General features: G+C 31.6%; 9 protein-coding genes and 1 non-coding gene across 10 annotated transcripts; 6 read left to right on the top strand and 4 right to left on the bottom strand.

Moving 5' to 3' along the window:
• Positions 1–8: 8 nt before the first annotated feature.
• On the top strand, positions 9–994 carry BX664DRAFT_289791 (cyclin-domain-containing protein; the record flags this gene model as incomplete). Its single annotated transcript, XM_051541856.1, has 3 exons — positions 9–301; positions 394–454; positions 521–994. The coding sequence occupies 3 exons, from the start codon at positions 9–11 to the stop codon at positions 956–958; spliced, it is 792 nt and encodes a 263-aa protein (XP_051405178.1). The 3' UTR covers positions 959–994.
• A 1317-nt stretch (positions 995–2311) lies between these two features.
• BX664DRAFT_321704 (SUR7/PalI family-domain-containing protein) lies at positions 2312–3862 on the bottom strand. Its single transcript, XM_051543341.1, has 3 exons — positions 3717–3862; positions 3220–3391; positions 2312–3144 (listed from the first exon to the last, which is right to left on the bottom strand). Exons 2-3 carry the CDS (start codon positions 3384–3386, stop codon positions 2382–2384), a joined length of 930 nt encoding a protein of 309 aa, XP_051405177.1. The 5' UTR covers positions 3387–3391; positions 3717–3862; the 3' UTR covers positions 2312–2381.
• A 389-nt stretch (positions 3863–4251) lies between these two features.
• On the bottom strand, positions 4252–4333 carry BX664DRAFT_t8. Its single transcript has one exon. It is a non-coding gene; the product is annotated as a tRNA-Ser (tRNA).
• Positions 4334–5493: 1160 nt separating this feature from the next.
• Positions 5494–7339, top strand: BX664DRAFT_321698 (uncharacterized protein). Its single transcript, XM_051543340.1, has 8 exons — positions 5494–5728; positions 5795–5842; positions 5940–6091; positions 6162–6228; positions 6323–6595; positions 6703–6781; positions 6871–7034; positions 7141–7339. Exons 1-8 carry the CDS (start codon positions 5587–5589, stop codon positions 7272–7274), a joined length of 1059 nt encoding a protein of 352 aa, XP_051405176.1. The 5' UTR covers positions 5494–5586; the 3' UTR covers positions 7275–7339.
• Positions 7340–7348: 9 nt separating this feature from the next.
• Positions 7349–8938, bottom strand: BX664DRAFT_321692 (VIT family-domain-containing protein). Its single transcript, XM_051543339.1, has 5 exons — positions 8676–8938; positions 8542–8608; positions 8283–8375; positions 8001–8188; positions 7349–7917 (listed from the first exon to the last, which is right to left on the bottom strand). Exons 1-5 carry the CDS (start codon positions 8910–8912, stop codon positions 7639–7641), a joined length of 864 nt encoding a protein of 287 aa, XP_051405175.1. The 5' UTR covers positions 8913–8938; the 3' UTR covers positions 7349–7638.
• Positions 8939–9905: 967 nt separating this feature from the next.
• BX664DRAFT_354999 (phosphoesterase family-domain-containing protein) lies at positions 9906–12774 on the top strand (the record flags this gene model as incomplete). Its single annotated transcript, XM_051547777.1, has 14 exons — positions 9906–10040; positions 10117–10174; positions 10277–10427; positions 10529–10535; positions 10588–10660; positions 10737–10827; positions 10893–10936; positions 11022–11123; positions 11183–11231; positions 11313–11459; positions 11542–11741; positions 11826–12151; positions 12239–12262; positions 12328–12774. 14 exons carry the CDS (start codon positions 9906–9908, stop codon positions 12772–12774), a joined length of 1854 nt encoding a protein of 617 aa, XP_051405174.1.
• Positions 12775–14119: 1345 nt separating this feature from the next.
• On the top strand, positions 14120–15185 carry BX664DRAFT_321684 (uncharacterized protein). The gene is made up of 3 exons (XM_051543338.1): positions 14120–14312; positions 14396–14432; positions 14592–15185. Exons 1-3 carry the CDS (start codon positions 14241–14243, stop codon positions 15038–15040), a joined length of 558 nt encoding a protein of 185 aa, XP_051405173.1. The 5' UTR covers positions 14120–14240; the 3' UTR covers positions 15041–15185.
• Positions 15175–16633, top strand: BX664DRAFT_345650 (RAVE subunit 2/Rogdi; the record flags this gene model as incomplete). Its single annotated transcript, XM_051547503.1, has 10 exons — positions 15175–15207; positions 15300–15368; positions 15452–15513; positions 15597–15651; positions 15711–15794; positions 15864–15950; positions 16031–16129; positions 16191–16324; positions 16455–16532; positions 16603–16633. The coding sequence occupies 10 exons, from the start codon at positions 15175–15177 to the stop codon at positions 16631–16633; spliced, it is 732 nt and encodes a 243-aa protein (XP_051405172.1).
• A 22-nt stretch (positions 16634–16655) lies between these two features.
• On the top strand, positions 16656–18819 carry BX664DRAFT_24567 (uncharacterized protein). The gene is made up of 3 exons (XM_051540250.1): positions 16656–18105; positions 18212–18306; positions 18395–18819. The coding sequence occupies exons 1-3, from the start codon at positions 16864–16866 to the stop codon at positions 18642–18644; spliced, it is 1587 nt and encodes a 528-aa protein (XP_051405171.1). The 5' UTR covers positions 16656–16863; the 3' UTR covers positions 18645–18819.
• Positions 18820–18994: 175 nt separating this feature from the next.
• On the bottom strand, positions 18995–20794 carry BX664DRAFT_310546 (Thiolase, N-terminal domain-containing protein; the record flags this gene model as incomplete). The annotated part of the gene is made up of 6 exons (XM_051542557.1): positions 18995–19017; positions 19257–19385; positions 19471–19693; positions 19759–20086; positions 20177–20540; positions 20620–20794. 6 exons carry the CDS (start codon positions 20792–20794, stop codon positions 18995–18997), a joined length of 1242 nt encoding a protein of 413 aa, XP_051405170.1.
• Positions 20795–20832: the final 38 nt, after the last annotated feature.

The following is a 20832-nucleotide window of genomic DNA, read 5'->3' as shown; positions in this document are numbered from 1 at the left end:
CTAAATTCATGCAATTAGATATTGCTGAATTCCCTGTACAAATACTAGTACATATAGTATCAGATTTATTGGAATCCATCATTCAAACCAATGATGAATTGATGATCAATACACCTTTAACTCGTTTTCATTCAAGAGCAAAGCCTAGTATTACTATCCACGCTTACTTGACAAGAATTCTTAAATTCGCCCCTTTTTCTAATGAAGCCTTATTATCTCTTTTGGTTTATTTCGATCGGATCGCTTCTAAAAAACAATATGCTGTTAATTCTTTAAATGTACATCGTTTACTTATTACAAGGTAAATTATTTTTAATTCACGCTTTATCCCCTTTACTCTTTTTTCTAAAAAAAAATTCTTCCTTCTTTTTCTTTTTTTTTTTTTCTACATAGTGTTGTCGTTGCTTCAAAATTCACTTCTGATGTTTATTATCCTAATAGTCGATATGCCAAGGTAAGAATAATGATAACACCATTTGTACATTCCACTCACTTTATCATCTTTTTCTTTTTAATTCAGGTGGGCGGATTACCACTATTGGAACTTAATCAACTGGAATTAGAATTTCTTTTTCTTTGCGACTTCCAACTTCATGTTCCTTTAGAAGATCTTCAAGATTATGGCAACCAACTTTTATACCATGCCGTTAGCAAATCTTCTCCAGCCTTGGTTTCAACGCACTTATCTTTGCCACCATCTCCTATAGAACAACAACAACAACAACAAAATCAAAAACAATCTGTAGTCGTAGCTGTTCCGAGAACACCACCTACTCCAGTTACTATCACTGCACCTATCAGTCTTACAACAACAAAAAGTAAAAAACGACCTTATCAACAACAACATCAACAAGTAACTTCTGTACGAAAACGATTTTGTCCTTCTCCTCCATACAATACCAATGACACTAGAGCCACGAAGACCAAGACCGCTATTAATACTACTCTCTCTCATTGATATCCTCTATATCTCCTTTTTTTTTTTCCCTCTTCTGTATATTTCTTTTTTTTTTTTTTTTTTTGTATCTCACATTCAAAAACACACACACAAAACTTTATACAACATATACATATAGTCTATCTTAGGTTCTTATAGTTTATAGATGTATATGTCCGTGATACCATTTTGTACATTCTATCTCCCCCCTCTTATTTCCTTACAGCTTAACCATCTCCCCTCTTTTTTTTCTTTTTTTTTTTTTTGTTCTTCTTTTGTGTATATCTTCCTTTTGCTCCTATTTCAATTAGTTTTTTTTTTTTTTTCTTCACTTGAATAAAAGTAGAGATTTGTTTTACCTAGTGAATAATTTTTTTATTTTATTTTTTTTATTTTATTTTATTTATCTATGATGTAGATTTTGTTTGATGATTGAGGATATATCGTTGGAATAGAAATAATGATGGACAAAGGTAATTTGATGATGATGATGATTATCGTCATCATGATCACGATGGTAAATGATCGAATAATTAGAAATCAGGGGGAAAATTCATGATCTTTATCGTTTATTTGATGAATTGTTTCGGCATGGATGTCATAGTAGCAAAGGAGGTGATAATAAAAATGGGTACCATCATTGATGATGAATGATGATGATGATGATGATGATGATAACTATTCCTATCCAGGTGATTGCTAAAATGGATCTGATTGGAGTAAAAGTGATTCTCCCAGACCAAAAAAAAAAAAAAAAAAAAATTGCCTTCTCGGTTTGACTATATTTATGATTGTTTGTATTGACATCAAAAGAGTTACCATTTCATTTTTGTTTCCACGTGTTCCATTCTTCCCTACTATCTTCCCCCTTTTTTTTTCTAATAGTTTTTAACATCATACTCTCAGGGTTTCACGTGGTCCAAAAATACAATTACCAAACGCATTAATGCATTGGCTGAATAATAACTATACAATCATTTTCATCAAACTTTGCTTCAATGAATAGTTAGTAAATATTCCAATGAGACTATCCTTATTTTGTTTTACATTTAAACTACATTATATATATTCGATCATTAATCATCGTTACGTATCATTCATCAGTTAATAATACATTTACTGGTTTTTTTTTTGTTTTTTTTTTTACCTGCTACATAAATATCCATATTCGGTATATGCCAGTATTGTTCTTCAAATCATCACCCCTACCCAACAAATCGCATACCCTTCAAAAAAAAAAAGTTCATACCCATCGCCCAAAGGTTTTGATGAAAATAATGTTTTATTAATAAAGTATGTTAAATAGTAAAAAAAAAATATATAATATATAAAACTATTATATCTGAGTAAAGAAAAAAAAATATCATATATATAATTAAAAAAAAAAAAAAAAAGAGAATGGGAGTGTATTATCACTAATCAAAAGATGGATCCATATGATTGATTAGACATTTTGATCACTCACATCAGCATGTTGTAAGATAGGAGTTTGATAAGCAGGTTGTTGAGGTTGTTGAGGTTGTTGTTGTAAATTACTTGGAACATGAGGACTACCAGGTTGAGCTTGATAAGGTTGTTGTGACATATGAGGAGATTGCTGTCCAACAGTATGATACACAGATTGATTCAAATTATATGGAGATCGTATAGCATGAGTTCCTTCACCAGCAGCTTCTTCATCACCATCACCATACTTGCCACCATAAGTGGGACCGACTCTACCTGAAGCTTTCTTGCTTTTTCTTGATGTAGCAGCACCTTTACCACCAATACAGCAACATGATCCACCATAACTAAAGAAAGCAAAAAGAAGAGATACCACCGAACCAATAGTCAACCAAAGAGAATTTCCTGCATGACCAGTCCAAGTAGGATCAACACTGTGTAAAAGATAATTACCACGGATGATAAACACCAATTCCATAATAAGAGCAGTCAACATCACAAGGAAGGTGATGAATGTAAAAGTGGACATGGAACCACCCACAGCACGATGCTTAACACAACAAAGTGGCATACTAATAACCCAAAGAATAAAAGAGAAACAAAGTCCAATGATGAAAAGAATAAATGCACCCAAAAACAGTCCTTTGCTTAAAGGAAGACTTGACAATGTTTGATTAATAGCAGGTGTATCGACCCAATTGTAACCAGGCGTCGGATGAGAACAAGATTGAACACCTTGATCATTTGATGTACAATAATTCCTGTATAAATTAGATATAAATAAATATATATTCTATTTAAAAAAAAAAAAAAAAAAAAAAAAAAAAGAGTATTACCATAAACCAAGATTATAATATTGACTTGAAGATAGATGATAAGCTTGGGCAAAGTAAAGTCGATTGATAAAAGCTCTGTTGCTTAACTGGCCAATCACAATAAATAAATTGAGTATAAAAGAGGCAAATGTAAAAAAGCTACCTAGTGACGAAAATAAAAAGTACATAATAGCTGAATAATATATAAAAAAAAAAGGGAAGAAAAAGAAAAAGAAAGAGATTAGTATTCAAGGTAAAAAAAAAATAAAAATAAAAAAAAAAGAATATCAATAAAGATAAAAAAAAAAAAAAAAAAAAAGGTGATTGAAACCCTAGATAATTCAAAAAGTATAGTAACAAAATAGAAAAAGCCAGCAACTATCGTTACTTGGGTTTCTTACTATATTCATCACTTATGACCAGTTCTACCCCCTCCCCTTCCTTTTACCAATAAACTATCGATTACCCATGTCCCAAATAAAAAAATAAAAAAAAAAAAAGAAAAGAAAAAGACTTACCCCTGTTCAATCATTGATCAATATACCAACAAGTACAGGTACCAATATCACTTTCTTCCATTCCATTATATCCGTCAAAACAACATGGGATTATCAAAGAAGTAATAATAGGAAATATAGAATAGCCATTCAAAAAAAAACTTAAGGTCAAAAAGTAAAAAAAAAAAAAAAAAAAAAAAAAAAGAAAAGGGGTTTCAACAAAATCTTGTAAAAGCGCCATTTCAATATTTGTCACCCAAGCATGACTTGCCCCATGCATCTCTTTTCTTTTTTTTTTTTTACTTTTTTATCATCCATCCATGTTTAATAAACATTATAAATCATTAATACTCTTCTATTTAATTATTTTTTCAATCAAAACCGTATGAAATCTCATTGGATTTTCCTTTCACTTTCAATAAATATAATAAAAACCAAATCTATAGAATAATTACCGTCTTAACGAACTAAATCATCTCCTATCAACTATTAAACAAACACATCTCCGTTTCATTTTATCGTTACACAAACAATACTAAAAAATGACAAAAGGAAGCGTCAGCTACAGGATTTGAACCTGTGCAGGCAGAGCCTATGTGATTTCTAGTCACACTCCTTAACCACTCGGACAAACTGACAGATATTTTTCGAAAACTGATTACTTCATTATCAACCTAATCATTAATTCTAGCCAATCAGCATCAAGTATTTACAGATTGGTGTTACGTTTGCTCAATTCTAGTTGAACAAGATCATCTGTTGCGAATGATGGTGTCATGCCAGCGGGATTATAGTTTTGGCTCTTGGTTCTCTTGTCCTCTAGGGTTTCATTTTTTTTTCTTCCTCTTTTTTTTTTTTTTTTTTTATCTATCTTTTTTTTCTTTGAACTTGGGATTATATATTTTTTTTTTTCATTTTCATACCTATTTTTTATTTTTTTTTTTTTTGTTATCTTTTATATTGAACAATAAACTTGTATTCATCGTCGCTTCAGTCTGTCTATACTTTTTGGGTTTTTCGACATTACATTCAATCCTTTCTTCTTTTTTTTTTTTTTTCTTTTCTTCTTTTTTTTTCTTTCCACCACTTTTTACTTCTATCACGCAATACTAGTTATAACGTGTAGTTTAACTTATATTTTTATTTTATTGGATAGTTATTAGTCTATTATATTAGTGAATTACGATATTCTTTTAGGACGAACGATATCTATTCCGTTTTTTATTATTATATATATATTCATTCTTTTTTTATCTTTTTTTTTGATTATTCATTATTCAACAAATTTTTTTTATATCGTCCTTTTTTTTTTATTCCTTTTACACATTTATCATTCCTACACGTTTCATTTTTCGATGACAAGTTACTTCATTATGAATCTAACTGCTATTTTTGTTTTTAATGTTTCCTCTTTTTTTTTCCATAAAATACATAATCATCATTGATAATAACGTTATGGATAAATGAAGAATCCATTATATAATATGTACACTAAGTTTGGTATGAAAAAAAAAGTACATCTTCATCCTTGACGACAGTCTTCGTTAGTTTTTACCACTGTGTTCTGAGTATTTCGGAAAGAACGGAACAGACGGAACAGATGGAACAGCAGTTGCCTTTTTTGGTCATGCAAACAGAACAGATCAGGCTTTTTTTTTTTTTTTTTTTCTAAACATATAGTATTACTTTTGATTTTGGATGAATCCAAGATGACGTATCTGTTGGACTTTGGATGAACATTTTAACTTGTGATAATCATTGTTTTTTATAACCCGAAAGATTTACAAAGTCGACATGATTTTTTTTTAAAAAAGAAAAAAAAAAAGCCTAAACTTTATTTTTTTTTTCTTTTTCTTTTTCTTTTTTTCTTTCTTTCTCATCTTTATTTTTTATGAAGTCCATTACTGTTGTTGGAAGCGGTGTTACTGGATTGACAACAGCATTATTACTTGTCGAAAAAGGATATAATGTGACAATAGTAGCAAAGCATTTCCCTGGAGATGACAATATTGAATATACCTCACCTTTTGCAGGTATAATAGTAAGAAGAGGAAAATATTATGATACTCATTTTCTTTTTTTTTTTCTTTTAATTATAGGTGCACATTGGCGAACATTGGCATCGAACAAGGATGTTTTAGCACAACGTAAATACAATATAAGATAATGTTAAATTCATGACTCTTTCTAAGGCCACTTTTTTTTTTTACTCTCTTCTCTCTTTTTCTTTTCCCCTAAATTAAGGTTTTGATAGCATAGCGTATCAAAAATTTTTATATCTTGGAAGAACAATACCTGAAGAACAAACTGGAATCATGATTGCTCCATCGTATGACTATTACGACACATTGACTGAAGATACCAAGAACCCATGGTTTAAGAATGTGGTTGAAGATGTAAGAACCAAACAACATCTCATGCCTAGAAAATAATTGTTTTTTTTTTCTTTTTTTTTTTCTTTTTCAGTTTTCCTACATTCCTCATACTGACTTTCCTGATTCGACCATTAAAGTTGGACATCGTTATACCACAGGCAAGTTCAACAAAAGGAAAATAGAATAAAGTAACACAGGTATATATTTCTGCAATATCTATCTAACTATTAGTATATAATTTGAACCTCACAGTTTTGATCAATCCTCTACAGTATTTGCCATGGTTATTGAAACAAGTGGTATCCAAAGGTGTACAACTAAAACGTCAAACAATCAACAATATTCGTGATGCCTTTACAGTGGACGATGGTGATGGTTGTATCAAGTCAGTGGATGCTGTGGTGAACTGTACAGGATTAGGATCACTTCATCTCGGTGGAGTACAGGATCAGAAACTCTTTCCAACTCGCGGACAAACAGTATTAGTGAAAGGCAATCATATCAAGAAATCTGTCTATTATGTTCGTAAGTTATCTACCGCTATAATAAATATGTTTATTTTCTGTCTCTTTCTCTTCTCATCCTTTATTATTATTATTATTATTTATATGCAAATACATATCGTCATATAGGTAATGGTATTTTTACTTATATTATCCCACGAGCAGATGGAACAATCATTCTTGGTGGAACAGCAGAGAAAAATGATTTGTAAGTAGTGACAAGGAAAAGAAAAAGGATACAGAGATAAACTTATCACTTTCTCATATGATTATTGCTTTTTTAAAATTACAAATCAGTAATGCACATGTAGATCATTCGACCACGGAGGCCATCCTCAAACGAACAAAATCACTTTGTCCAGAATTAACAATTAATGATCAACCTTTGGATATTGTTCGAGAAGCTGTTGGATTTAGGCCTACAAGAACAGGAGGTGTACGAATTGAAAATGAACGATATGGTAAGGACAATCAAAAAAAAAAAAAAAAAAAGGAAAAAGAAAAAAAGAAATGATGATAATACTTACATACACGCACTTTTGATGGTTGAATATTTTTCTATTATAGGTATGACAAGTGGGAAGGATATGATAGTGACTCATGCTTATGGACATGGTGGTTTTGGATATCAATCAAGTTGGGGATCATCCGAATATATCGTTAATATGGTGGAAAAAGGTTTATATCAACCGAAACTTTGATGGATAATTGTATTTTATATTTATGTATTTTTGATGTCAATAAAACAGTTACACTTTATTCAATATTTTATCCAAAAAAAAAAAAGGATTGTGTAATATGGTACAGATAGTAAAGTAGTAGTGGGAGATTTATATGGAAAGGAAATAATAGTGTCGAATAGATTATCCTAAGGAGAATAAGATATATCTATATATATATATATATATATGTAAAGTAAATGAAGAAGAGTTAGAGTAGGGGGGGGGGAGAGAGAGAAATTGATCACTAAAATATGTAAGATAAAAAAAAAATGCAATGTAATACAGGTAAAAGGAAATAAAAGAAAAAAAAAAAGAAAGGGGAATGAAATTGTGGACAAGGTAACTAGTTCATTTTTTCGGGAGAAGAGGCATTGACCAAAGCTACAATACCATAACTACATGCGGCAGCCACAGCACCTATAGTCAAAGTTTGAATTGCACCTATGATAGCTTGTTTTGGACGAAGATAAATACTCTTAATATATCCAAAGGCAAAAAGAGTTATAGAAGTGACCAGCACGGAGAACCATAAAGCCTTGTTTGTATCGATAATAAAGAAGTAAGGTAACAAAGGAATAAAACCACCAATAAGATATGATGTACCAATAGTCAATGCTGAGATCTATCAAATATATATATATAAAATTGAATACTCATCTATTCCTGGAGTTCTTTTTTTTTTTTTTAAAAATATATAAAACTTACCCAACTTCGGTTTGGATCCGGTAGTTCCAGATTCAATTCAAATCGCATCATAAAGTCCACAAATTTTTCAGTATTTTCCCTAAACTTGACCATCATAGGTTCCATAGAACTACGATCTAACCCATAAGGTTCAAATAATTCAATAATTTCTTCTTCTTCTTCCAAAGGATAAAGTTCGACTTCGCGTGCTAGAAAACAAAAAAAAAAAGTGAGAAGAAAAAGAAAGAAAGGGAAGGTAAAGTATTGAATATCCGATGATATGTTGATTGATCACTTGTTTACCTTCTCGTTCCCTTTCCGTTTCATAATGTTCTGCTTCTGACTTTGCAGCCAAATAACCACCCAATCCCATAGAAATGGCACCCGAAACAAGTTCTATTGGTGATAAAAAGAAGAAATAAAAATAAAACCGGGTATGAATTAGTAAAATTGATAGAATGATAATAACCCATTCACCATATATGGTATTTTGACTTTAATCTCTCCTTTTTTTTTTTTTTTTTTTTTTTTTTTTTTTTGAAAGAGTGAATCTTCTAATTACCTGCTAAACCACCATAAATAACAATACGATTATCACCGAGACTACTTAATCCAGCAGCTAAAGCAAACTAATGATAAAAAAAAAAAGTAAGTAACTGATTATTTTATCATAGGATTTGTTTTATATATTTTTACTGGGACAGTCAAACCATCGGCCAAACCAAGAATACAATCTTTGACAAGTTCAGGTCTTGAAAAATGTTCTTCTACATGATCTTTAAAAATCTTTTGATTATGTCGATGAGGAATCCTATGTTCATTCAATTGTCCAAGTTCAAGATCAGAGACTTCAGGGGAGGATAGTAAACGGTCTTGACTAGCTCTTTTTTCGAATTCAGTAGAATATCTTTGAATAGGTTCATATGAAGCCATCTTTAATAAGTAAAATAAAAAATAAAAAGAAAAAAGAAAAAAGAAAAAAGAAAAAAGAAAAAAGAAAAAAGAAAAAAGAAAAAAAAAAAAAAAAGAAAAAAAAGAAAGAGGAAGGAATAAAATAAGATAAAAAAAAAATAAAAGGATAAAGGAGGTAGAAAGTGACTTTTTGGGATAAAAAAGAAATGATAATAGTATCTTTTATTCGAAATTGGGCGGCGAAAATAAATATGATGATACCCAACCTTACAAGCATTTTATGCAACGTGGGATCAGATCTTTGTATTACACACCTGTAATCAATTAACAAATTCTATTGATGCGCTCTATGAAATCATTTTACTCAAATTTTAACATTCATCATAATATTTTATAGGCACGTGTGATAGAATTTGATTAATAGTAAAGAAGTAATGTAGTTAAGTAGAAAACTCATATTGAATTGTGTGGGAATATTTTTTTTTCATTTTATGTACTTTTTTTATCATTATTATAATAAACTTTGTTATAATATTTCCCTTCACTCTTTATATAGCTTAAAAACTATGAAATAGACTTAATATGTACATTCGAGTTACTCACATTTATCTATTAGTGCATGTCACACAAACCATTTCTTTAATGTTAAACTATTTTTCCTGAACCATTGGAAAAAAATCCCATCATCACGTTTTTACCCATTGGTTAAAATAAACTATTCAAAAAACTGAGGTATTAAATTCAATCCTCCCTTTTTTTTTTTTTTTCTACCTAACCGATAATGCGGACATTTTTTTCTTTTTTCGAAATACAAAAATGAAAAAAAGAAGCCAATGATAATCATTGATTACATGATAAAATACAACATTTGTCCCTTTTTTGGCCCTTCTGTCCCTTCTTTCCCTTTTATCTTTTTGTATGACATTTAATTTCAACTTTACTATATAAGTAAGCTTTCTTTCAATCCTTTTTTTTTTCTTTTCTTCTCTAAAACAGTAGATTCAATAAAAAAAAATGAAGTTGATTTCTATAACAACAGCTTGTGCATTTATTTTAGCCGGTGTGGATGCTGTAAAATCCTCTTCCACTAATGGTCGATCTCAACTTCCTGGACTTGAAAAAATCAAACATGTGGTATATTTTATGCAAGTAATTCATCGTTTCATTTAATGTTTTCCAAATTGATATGATAAACTAATTTTATATATTTATTTATTGCCATTAGGAAAACCGAAGTTTTGATATGTACTATGGCACTATGAGCGGAGTCCGTGGATTTGCTGGTAAGTGACAAGAAAATATGTTTGAATTGAAAAAAATGAAATTTTTCTGATTTTTTCTTTTTCTTTTTTTCTTTTTTTTTTCTTCTTCTTTCATATAAAAAGATCCTCACGTTGGAATCCAAAGCAATGGTCTCAATTTATTTTATCAACCTGACTCTCATTCTACTGATGTCAAGAATGGTACCAAGTATTTACTTCCTTATAACTTTAAAGGAAACAGAGCTGGTTGTACTGTAGGTGGTTCAAACGGCTGGTAAGTTTCAAACAAAGACAATAAAGGGTTTTATATACAAGTGGTTAATCGAACTATTGCTTTTTTTATTTTTTATTTTTTATTTTTTTTTTTTTGTATAGGGTAAGTGTTATGTCTAGGCATCTATTCATATCATTCATACTAACCTTTATTATTTTAGACCGCCAACCACAATGCTATTAATGGAGGTGCAAATGACAATTGGCCAAATGGAAATGCTCCTTCATCTATGGGTTAGTACTATTATAATATATATATATAAAATACTCAAAATGCTCATTTTTTTACGCGTTCTCTTTTCTATTTTAGGATATCTTGAAAGAAGTCAAATTCCCTATCACTTTGCTCTTGCTGAAGCCTTTACTATTTGTGATAATTATCATCAAAGTGTTATTGCTAGGTAAGTCATACATATATATATAAAAGGTTATATCATGATATCTTATTTTTTTTTTTTTAATTTAGTACTAATCCTAATCGTGTCCACTGGATGTCAGGCTCCGTTCAAGGTAAATGTCTGTTCAATGATGATGTTTTCTATGTTTTATATCTTTATAGATAGTATATATATATATTTACTTTTCTTGTAATTAGGTCCTCCTAACGATTATGTTCTTGAAGACAATACCGAAACAATTGGACTTGGTTGGGAAACCTATCCTGAAGCTTTGACCAAGGCTGGTGTCGAATGGCAAGGTATGTCACATTTACTACTTTATATATGTTTTTTTTTTGTAATTAAATTTTCAATATAGTTTATCAAGATAAGGACAACTTTGATGATAATCCATTGGCATGGTTCAGGTAAGAAAAAGAAGATTACGTACAAATAATAAGAGAAAAGAATGATTTTTACTAAAAAAAAAAAAATGATATATACTATAGTTACTGGCGAAATATCAAAGATGGACCTGAAAAACAAAAAGGACTTGGTGTTCTTGGTCTTCAAACATTCTATGATCAAGCTAAAAATGGTACGCTTCCTCCTTTCTCCATTATCGTTGGTCCTACTGAACTCTCTGAACATCCCAAGTATGTTTGAAAACAACAGAGATCAAAATCGAAGAATATATCCTTTGTATACTTATATCATTATATATTTATATATTTTTAGCAATACTCCTGCTGCTGGTGCATGGCTTCAAGAACAAGTGGTGAATGCTGTGATGCATGGAAAGAATTGGGCTGATACTGCTCTCTTTATCAATTACGATGAAAGTGGAGGTTTTTACGATCACGTTCAACCAGAATTGGCTCCCAGCAATAAATATGTCAAGGACAAATTCAATGGAAAAATGGCTCCTCTTGGTTTAGGTATAAAAAAAAAAAAGATACGACAATTTGTATAGTATATGATACTGATTCTTAAGATAATATATTTTTTCCATTTATATATAGGACCTCGCGTGCCTATGGTGATTGTATCTCCTTATACTAGAGGTGGCCATGTCTTCTCTGATGTATCTGATCACTCTTCTACATTGATGTTTATGGAAGAATGGGTTGGAAAATTTGCCAATGGTTCTTATGCTGCTCCTGCTGTGAATCTTGATAGCTGGTACCGGGGTATAACTTCTAATTTGGTGAATGCTTTTGATTTTGCCAATCCTGATTTATCTATTCCTAACCTTCCTACCAATCCCAAACCCGCTGTGGATTCGACTGGTAAATGGGACCCTACTGAAATGTGTGAAAAATTGACTGATCCCAAATCTACTCCTCCTGTAAGTTTTTTTAAAAAAAAACAACAAATGATGGATACATGGTTAATTCTTTTTTATTATATATGTATTTTTATTCTATATGTTTAGTATGGTAATCAAACTTTTCCTACTGTAAGTCAAAATATAGATAATGGAATAATTATTATAGAATGCTTATATGAATATTTGAAAATTAGGTGGAATCTGGATCCAAGAAACTCCGTGGCTCCAATCCTATTGGTCGTAAGTTGGCACTTATCCAAACCAATGGAAAATCTTTGCAAGTAACTTCAACCGGTAAAAAGTTGATGGCTCGCCGTTTACAAAAGAGAGATTTGAAGAAAAATGGAATTAGTCCTAGTGCTCATTTCAAGGCTGTACCTGCAGGCAATGGCAAGCAATATATGCTCCAATCTATCCAACAACCAGATCACTGTGTCGATGTGTGGGGAACTGAAGTTCAATTGAATGAATGCAAAGGAACATTATGGGAATTAGATTATCACAGTGATGATGCTCATCATCATATCAAACATGTTGGATCTGGAAATTATCTCAATCTTGGTCATAACGGTAAGATCAACTTGGTTGAAAATCATCATGATGCTCACTTTGAAGTATATTCCATTACTACCTCCAATTAAATTAACTTTCTACTATTATTATTATTTATAAATAAATAAAACGAATTTAATAATCAACTTATGACCTTTTTTTTTTTTTTTTGACTTCATCTATATAATAACTCTCCTGAGAAGAAAATTTTGATTTCTTAAATCAAGAAATCAGGAGTTGGTTTGAATTACCGATACACAAAAGTTCGTTTCACAAGAAAAGAAAAAAAAAAAAAGATTGGGTTGCTCTATGCCTCGTGCGCTCTATTTTTATTTTTTCCTTTCTCTTTCCTTCACTTTATATTTTTCCTTTCTTTCTTCTTTCACTTTATTTGTTCTATATATTCTTTCATCAACCAAATGTACAAAACAATAGATCCTACCGAAAAACCAAGACGACAATATTCAAAAGAACAATTATTGGCACTACAAAAGAGTCCTCTTGTGTCAAAACCAAAATCCTTACCTCCGTTATCCCAATGGTTCAAGTGAGTACAAATCTTTTTTTTTTTTTTTTTTTTTTAAAAAAAAAAGGGAGGTGGAGTATATATATATACGTGTGTGTGAATGAAAAAGGGAGAATGAAAGGATTATATCGTTTATCTCATCCTATCTTCTTCTTATTATATCCATAACTCCAATCTATTATTATCATGTTCTCAACAGTACCAACAACTTATCAGGTAAAAACATAGGTGACAAAAAAAAAAAAAGCAGACTGAAATATTCAACATTGATTTTCAATTTTTTATTTTATATTATTTATTTAGGTGCTCGATACTTTCAACCAAAAGCCAGTGTCAGTACTCCATTACGATCATCAAAATACTCTACAAATGCCTCAAATCAACAAGTAATAAATATATTAGAAAAGGATGTATCTTTTATCTTTTTGGGTTACTTATCCAACTTTATCTATACATAATAACAGCGATTATCGCATAGTAGAAAACGAGAAAAATCATCAGGTTAGAAAATCATCTTCCAATGGATAAACATTGAAACTAAATTAATAGTCTTATATAGATTCTATACATCAAAATCAACAATCATCAAGTAGTCCCAAGAGTCATTTATCGGACGAAGAAGCAATACCAGAATGGATGGATGACAATAATCCTGATGGATTGACCAAGGAGGAACAAACGGAAAAAATGGTATCGGATTCATTTCAACTCGAAGCATGGAAATTACGTATGAAGGAATTGGACAACAAGAAGAACAAAGATAATGATAACGACACAACGGCTTCTTTATTGGCATTGGAATCTATTCATTTATCGACAAATGATCTTAAAGATGATATCAGCGTACTTCCGACAAGAAAAATCACTGTGGATGAACTCTTTCAACATCATCAATTACCACCATCACCTCAACAACAACAACAACAATCATCCGATACTTCTTCTGGGGAGTTTCATTCCAATAATAGCTCTTCACAATCGCATGATCTCAGTGATAATCGTCATACTTCCTCGACAGCCTCCTTTTTAATGTCTTCTCTTGATGATCAAGTCAGATCTTATGGCCAAAATGTATCCAACCAAAATAATGCTTTAACCGAGGTAATTTTATTTTTAAATCAAATTATCATCAAAAGTTTCTCATAGTTCTTTTATTATTATTATTATTATTATTATTTTATTAGAATAATGGCACATTTGTGAATCAAGGATATATGAATGGTAAAAAAAAAAAAAAAAAAAAAAAAAAAAAAAAAAAAAGAGAAAAAAGAAAGGTGTTTATCAGTTGATGTTCCTCATCAGCATGTATATACATACACACACTTTAATATCATTGATCTTGATGTACGACTTACTATAATTTTTTTTTTTCCTATCTAGCTGCTCAACGTATACCTCCTGGTTTTATGTTACCAAGTCCTGAATATCAACCTGCGATTAAATTAGGACCCAACATGCCTTTGTTACCTGGTAACTTTTCTATGGGTGATGCTCCTCGTCCTCCACCTTCTTTGGCTCCTTCTTTTTCAACTGGAACAACTGGATCTCAATATCATCATCCTCGGCCTATGTTGTCACCACCACCCTTTTTATCAAACAATAATAACAATTATGGAATGCCTTCTTTTCCTATATTCCCTCCACCCCCTCATCCTTCTATGTTTATCAACAATAACAATGATAGTATTATGTTACCACCACCTCCCCCTCCTCCTCATCAGCATCATTTTATACCTCCATCTCTTCCTCAACATAGTTTTATTCCTCAAATGCACCCATTCCCTTCTCAATTTCATCATCAACCTTTAGTCGGTGATCTCAATAAATGATTCGATGTAGGGTGTATCTGAACGATGGATTTATACTCCGCATGTGATTTTCGAAACAAATATCTCTTTCTTTTCTTGCACTGCCTCTTTCCTTTTTTTTTTTTCTCTATTTATTTTTTTTACTTATATGTGTAATGCATCTTCAACATGAAATAGTCTCTGTCGCGGTAAAAGAATAAAGAATGGATGATAATAATAATAAAAAAAAATAAAGAAAAACACGGAACTAATGAAATGAATGTTTATTCCATTGTTATAGGAAAAGGAACGAAATTGGTTATTAGAAATATTACCTGGAGTGCTAATAAAATTAAAACACCATCTTGATGTAAGTAATCGCAGAAAAAAATAATTTGAACATAGGTAAACCTGGTTTGATACTTTGTTTTTATTCTTCTCTTTGTTATATAGAAGAGCTATAGTTTATTATCAACTGTTAATAAAGCAGACGCCTTGCCCTTATCGACAACACAGTAAGACCATTTAATAATAACAATAATAATAATAATAAGAAAAACAACAACAGCTAGATACTAACTAAGTTTACCTTCTATAGAAATGAAACAATCAAAGGATATATTAATCTTAGCGGATGTCATCTCAACAAGGCAGTAAGTTAATAAGATATTACTGTTTTCCCCATATAATAGTTTGCTGCATTGTGAAATAGGAAATTCAAGTCAGACTGGCCAATTATCATGCCGAACCAATCAAGGCTACCATTCTACCTTCTTCACCATACTTTTTGGAACAAGTAATAGCAACTTTTTTTTTTTTATCTTTATTCCATGAATGATGATTGATTAATAAATAATTTATATAGGTTCAACAATGTAAAAATTATATTATACTTGCCAACAAACATATTCAAGAATGTCACGAACCATTGTCTAAGCCAAAAGCTGTAGCAGTAAGTCATACAAGATGAAATAACAAAAAAAAATAATTTTTTTTTTCCTTCTAGCTAATTTGACTTTGGAATGACTTTAGTTTCTTGATGCCATGTGCCAATTAATGGATCATGCTTTACATGCATTGGATTATCCAAATGAATCAATGCTATTTCCTGGAAAAGTGTGTCATACAAATGTAAAATAAAAGGAATGAATAGACATATGAAATGATCTAATATATTTATATTTTTATATAGTTGTTTAACCCTCCTCTTAAGAATGATTTGGTGATAGAATTCTTTATTAACGGTGTCTTTATTGTATGCAATGTACTTGCTATTACTCACCATTCTCGCAATATGAAATTGGATCGTCAACAACATCAATATGTGTAAGTTGCTTTTTGTTTGTGTTTATTTCAGGGGCAAGAAATCCAAAAAAAAAAAAAATATAGGGAGAGGCGGCAAAGACATGTCAGAAAAAGAATAAACAACTAACAAATATTATTAATGATTCATTAGGACATACAAGGATAAGGTGACCGAAATATTGGATGAAGCTAGAACTCAAACGCAATCTCCTATGTTGACAGATCTCAAGTCGGCTTTGATATCAATACGGGACTCTTGCCAAACTTACAAAAGGATGTTGTTGCATATTCAAGCATAGTTCGCCACGCCAACAAGACCCTCAAAGCTGACCTCCTTTTCTCTCTGTTATCTGTGGTATATATTTACATATTCACCCCTTTTCTTCCTTTCTCCTTACCCCCCCTTTTTTTTTCCTCTTTCTTTATTTATCATTATTGTTACTTTACCCCTCCTTTTCATCAAACTCACTTTTTATTTCTTTTTGTTTCTCTGTTTCCTTTTTTTTTTTTCTCTCCTTCACATATCCACTTCCTTTTATTATTATTCTATTATATTCGTCATGTCACCCCATCACCCTTCTGTTGTTACAAAGTTGGATGACCCTGAAGATCTCCTATTATCTTATTTGAACGCGGATTGCCTAGATACAACTACTACTCCGTCTATTGATACCACTGATACCAAGAGCACAGCTTTCCCTTCAATTACTTCCTCTCATGATGAGAATCATCCTTCTTCTTTATCTCCATCTTTCAATTATCAATCATCGTGGTCTTCCTTACCTTTCTTACTGGATATGGGTTCCTTGGCCAATGTTTGTATGGATTCACCTGGATTGATGACAAGTATCTCTCCATCCTCTATATCTCGTGTTGGCTCACCGTCCTCGGCATCTCCTGTTTCTACTTTGCTATCATCATCCATGTCTGCCATCGCCTCTTTCTCAGCATCAGATACGACTTTTCCCGTTCCTCAGCTTTTCGATGCAAATAGTCATCATCATCATTCATCCGCAATCTCGTCATCATCTTCGCCAACTATCTCATCAGCATCCTCATCAGATATTGAAGAACCGAAAAGAAAACGCGAACGCAAAAGACAAACAGGGGCGCGACATAGTTCCTCCTTCTCTACTTCTCAATCAATTCCAGCAATGCACGCCTGCAAACCTATTCTTCCAGCCGCATCAACTACTCATTGTAGATCTATCAACGATCAACAGCAGCAAATGATCGCTACAAGTCAAGACCATCAAGAGTCTCCATTACTAACCGTCAAATCAGAACCTGTAGATACTGATACTTCTATCCTTGCCAGCCTGGATAACAATGTAAAGACACACAACAACAATTCTCTACAACAACAACAACAACAAGAAGAAGAAGGTGGAGGGAGGAAAAGGATTAATATCAACAACAATGGTTCTCAAAAACAAAAAATATCGGCAGCAGATGCGCATAACAAACGACAGGAACGACTGATCAAAAACCGGGCAGCGGCTTTATTATCTAGAAAACGAAAAAGGGAACATTTAATTGCTCTAGAACATGAACGACAATGGCTTATTAAGGACAATGATCAATTAAAATCAAAGGCGGACACTTTGGAGGCGAAATTACTGCAACTGGAAAAGGATTATCAGCATCAACAGCAGCAACTTTTATTATTACAACATCAACAGCAACATTCTTTATCTTATGGTACGCCGGGTTCATGCAGTAGTGATAGTGATTCGACTGATTTAGTACCACCATCGTCACCATCAATGGATCCTCTGTCCAAGGTCACCAATATGCTCATGGTATATTAAAAAAGAAAAATGAAAAAAGAAATGGTGTTTTGATTGATTTCTTACAGTGTTTTGATTGATTTCTTACAGTTGGTTCTTTCTTTTTTTTTTTTTTTAGTTCATACTTTTATCTTTTGCTCTTCTGACATTACCTGTGACATCCAATCATCATTTACTTATTACTGAAGACAAGAAATTATTACCATTTATAAGGTAATTTGACAAAAGGATGAAAGTACACATTTTTAACTGCTATATATATATATATATATATATATATATATTTATGAAATCAATTTAGTGCATCAAATACTGGGAATAAAGGATTTCCTGATATGCATCTGACACTTTCGTCATCTCAGCCACCGTCACCACTACAAGAACAGCAACAACAAAAACAGCACCATTTCACACGTCAAACGCCCTACCTACGCCCTCATACGCCCATCACTGACCATCATGACGAGAAGGCCAAATTCGCTGTATTATTATCATCAAAACAATATCCACTTGGAAAACGAAAACGAAAACAAACCAACGATTTAGTATAGTCATTCCTATTCATCATCAGCCCAATCCTATAGTATAGTGTGTATCTTTCTTATACATACATTCATATATATATATCTTGTCATCTCATCTTTTTACAAAATAAAGCTACTTTTTTGTTAACATTACCCATGCATATTTTTTTTTTCACTACCATGACGAAGAACAAAACAAAAAAAGTGAATATAAAAGTGTTTTTCTTTTATTTTATCTATCTATATAGACTAAACTAGATGTTTTGATCATCATCAGTTCATTCCCGTTCAAATACAGCAGCCATACCCTAATCAAATGAAGAAAATTGTCTTAGTATGCTACTATTTGATCATCTTTGTATATAGTTTTGAATGTTTTAAATACGTGCCATGCCAGTACCTAAGAAGCAGAATAAAATAAAATAAAATAAAATAAAATAAAATAAAATAAAATAAAATAAAATAAAATAAAATAAAATAAAATAAAATAAAATAAAATAAAATAAAATAAAATAAAATAAAATAAAATAAAATAAAATAAAATAAAATAAAATAAAATAAAATAAAATAAAATAAAAGGAAATCATGAATTCATTCTTAATATTTACATCTTTACTCTTTTTTTTTTTTATTCCTTACCGATACACATTGAGGTCACACCCACATTTTTCCCTTGACGTTGTAAAGCAGGAAATAATGTAGCAATTTGACGAGCACCAGTACAACCAAGAGGATGACCAAGAGCAATAGCACCACCATGAATATTCACTATGTATCATTTTTTTTTTTAAAAAAAAAACAAATCCAATCATGATAAATATATAATACTCTCTTTCCAATTCATTAAGATTACCTTTTTCAGCAGGGATATTCAATTTTTCAATGGAATAGACAGCTTGAGATGCAAAAGCTTCATTGATTTCAAACAGATCAACATCCTTGATGGTGATTCCGGCCTTTTCCACTGCGGCAGGAATAGCATAAGCAGGACCAACACCCATGATACGAGGAGGAACACCAACCACAGCCGAAGTGATATATTTACCAAGAATAGGAAGACCAAGCTTTTCAGCTGTCTATACATATATATATAAAGAAAGAATCAATGATCATCCTTATTATCATTATTTTAAAAAGGTACCTTTCGTTTCATCAATAACACAGCAGCAGCACCATCAGAGACTTGAGAAGCATTCCCAGCAGTAGTAGATCCTTCATCATCAAAAGCAGGAGCAAGTTGACTTAATTTTTCAGCTGTTGTTCCAGGACGCACACCATCATCATGATCCACTATCACCTTGGTTTCATTACCATCCTTATCTTCCACTGTCACTTCTACAGGTACAATTTCAGATTTGAACCATCCATTCTTTTGAGCTTGATCTGCTTTGCGATGGGATTCTGCAGAGAAAGCGTCTTGTTTTTCTCGGCTTACCTTGAATTCAGCGGCAACATTTTCAGAAGTGATACTATTTGAATAAAAAAAAATATATAAGTAACATTTTTTTTTTTGTCAAGACAATTCTTTTTTTTTTTTTTTTTTTTTTTTTTTTTTTTACCCCATAGGTAATGTACAATCAGCAGCTGATTCACAATCATCAGCAATTGTATCAGATGTAGGTGACATGGAGGTAGCACCATAATTTAATGTCATTGATTCAGTGCCAGCACCAATACCAATATCAATCAAACCAGTTTGAATAGCAGAAGCAATTTGCACCACAGCTTGAAGACCAGAAGAGCATTGTCGATTTACGGTACCAACCGATGTAGATTCAGGGAAACCAGCATAAAGAGCTGCCATACGAGAATTAGTAGCCAAACCACCTTGGGCCAAAACAGTACCCACACAAATATCGTTTACCAATGCAGGATCGATCTTAGTTTGATTCAACATGGTTTTGAAGACACCAGCCAACATATCTAAAGAACAACATGTATTCAAAAAGAAATGAGTATATCCGGTTTTTTTTTTTTAAATAAAATACTTTCTTTTCTGTACCTTCAGGAAGAGATGCTTTAAAGCCACCTTTACGAGCACGAGTGATGGCAGTACGAAGAGCAGATACGATCACAACATCTTCAGGAGATTTAACACCGATCTTGGTAGGGATATTGGAAGAATTGGCGCCACCAAGGTGACCAGATACTTGTTGTAAACGAGAAGAAGGAGTCATAGTTATTATTCTTTTGGAGACGGTGAGGAATAAAAAAA

Source organism: Halteromyces radiatus (assembly GCF_025201355.1).
Source record: "Halteromyces radiatus strain CBS 162.75 chromosome Unknown BX664scaffold_1, whole genome shotgun sequence".
NCBI lineage: Eukaryota > Fungi > Mucoromycota > Mucoromycetes > Mucorales > Cunninghamellaceae > Halteromyces > Halteromyces radiatus.
Note: the sequence above shows the minus strand (reverse complement) of the source record. Positions and strands in the feature narration are given on the sequence as shown.

What these genes read in the sequence shown, in the direction of transcription:
- BX664DRAFT_321684 (XM_051543338.1), top strand. Translation starts at nt 14,241, where the DNA reads ATGTCTTCTCTTGATGATCAAGTCAGATCTTATGGCCAAAATGTATCC. An exon ending in AAAATAATGCTTTAACCGAG is followed by an intron (nt 14,313 to 14,395) that starts GTAATTTTATTT and finishes TTATTTTATTAG; the next exon opens with AATAATGGCACATTTGTGAA. An exon ending in GAATCAAGGATATATGAATG is followed by an intron (nt 14,433 to 14,591) that starts GTAAAAAAAAAA and finishes TTTCCTATCTAG; the next exon opens with CTGCTCAACGTATACCTCCT.
- BX664DRAFT_321704 (XM_051543341.1), bottom strand. Translation starts at nt 3,386, where the DNA reads ATGTACTTTTTATTTTCGTCACTAGGTAGCTTTTTTACATTTGCCTCT. An exon ending in TATTATAATCTTGGTTTATG is followed by an intron (nt 3,145 to 3,219) that starts GTAATACTCTTT and finishes TAATTTATACAG; the next exon opens with GAATTATTGTACATCAAATG.
- BX664DRAFT_321698 (XM_051543340.1), top strand. Translation starts at nt 5,587, where the DNA reads ATGAAGTCCATTACTGTTGTTGGAAGCGGTGTTACTGGATTGACAACA. An exon ending in ATATACCTCACCTTTTGCAG is followed by an intron (nt 5,729 to 5,794) that starts GTATAATAGTAA and finishes TTTTAATTATAG; the next exon opens with GTGCACATTGGCGAACATTG. An exon ending in TTAAGAATGTGGTTGAAGAT is followed by an intron (nt 6,092 to 6,161) that starts GTAAGAACCAAA and finishes TTTCTTTTTCAG; the next exon opens with TTTTCCTACATTCCTCATAC.
- BX664DRAFT_24567 (XM_051540250.1), top strand. Translation starts at nt 16,864, where the DNA reads ATGTCACCCCATCACCCTTCTGTTGTTACAAAGTTGGATGACCCTGAA. An exon ending in AGGTCACCAATATGCTCATG is followed by an intron (nt 18,106 to 18,211) that starts GTATATTAAAAA and finishes TTTTTTTTTTAG; the next exon opens with TTCATACTTTTATCTTTTGC. An exon ending in AAATTATTACCATTTATAAG is followed by an intron (nt 18,307 to 18,394) that starts GTAATTTGACAA and finishes AAATCAATTTAG; the next exon opens with TGCATCAAATACTGGGAATA.
- BX664DRAFT_321692 (XM_051543339.1), bottom strand. Translation starts at nt 8,912, where the DNA reads ATGGCTTCATATGAACCTATTCAAAGATATTCTACTGAATTCGAAAAA. An exon ending in CCGATGGTTTGACTGTCCCA is followed by an intron (nt 8,609 to 8,675) that starts GTAAAAATATAT and finishes TTTTATCATTAG; the next exon opens with TTTGCTTTAGCTGCTGGATT. An exon ending in CGGATCCAAACCGAAGTTGG is followed by an intron (nt 7,918 to 8,000) that starts GTAAGTTTTATA and finishes TATATTTGATAG; the next exon opens with ATCTCAGCATTGACTATTGG.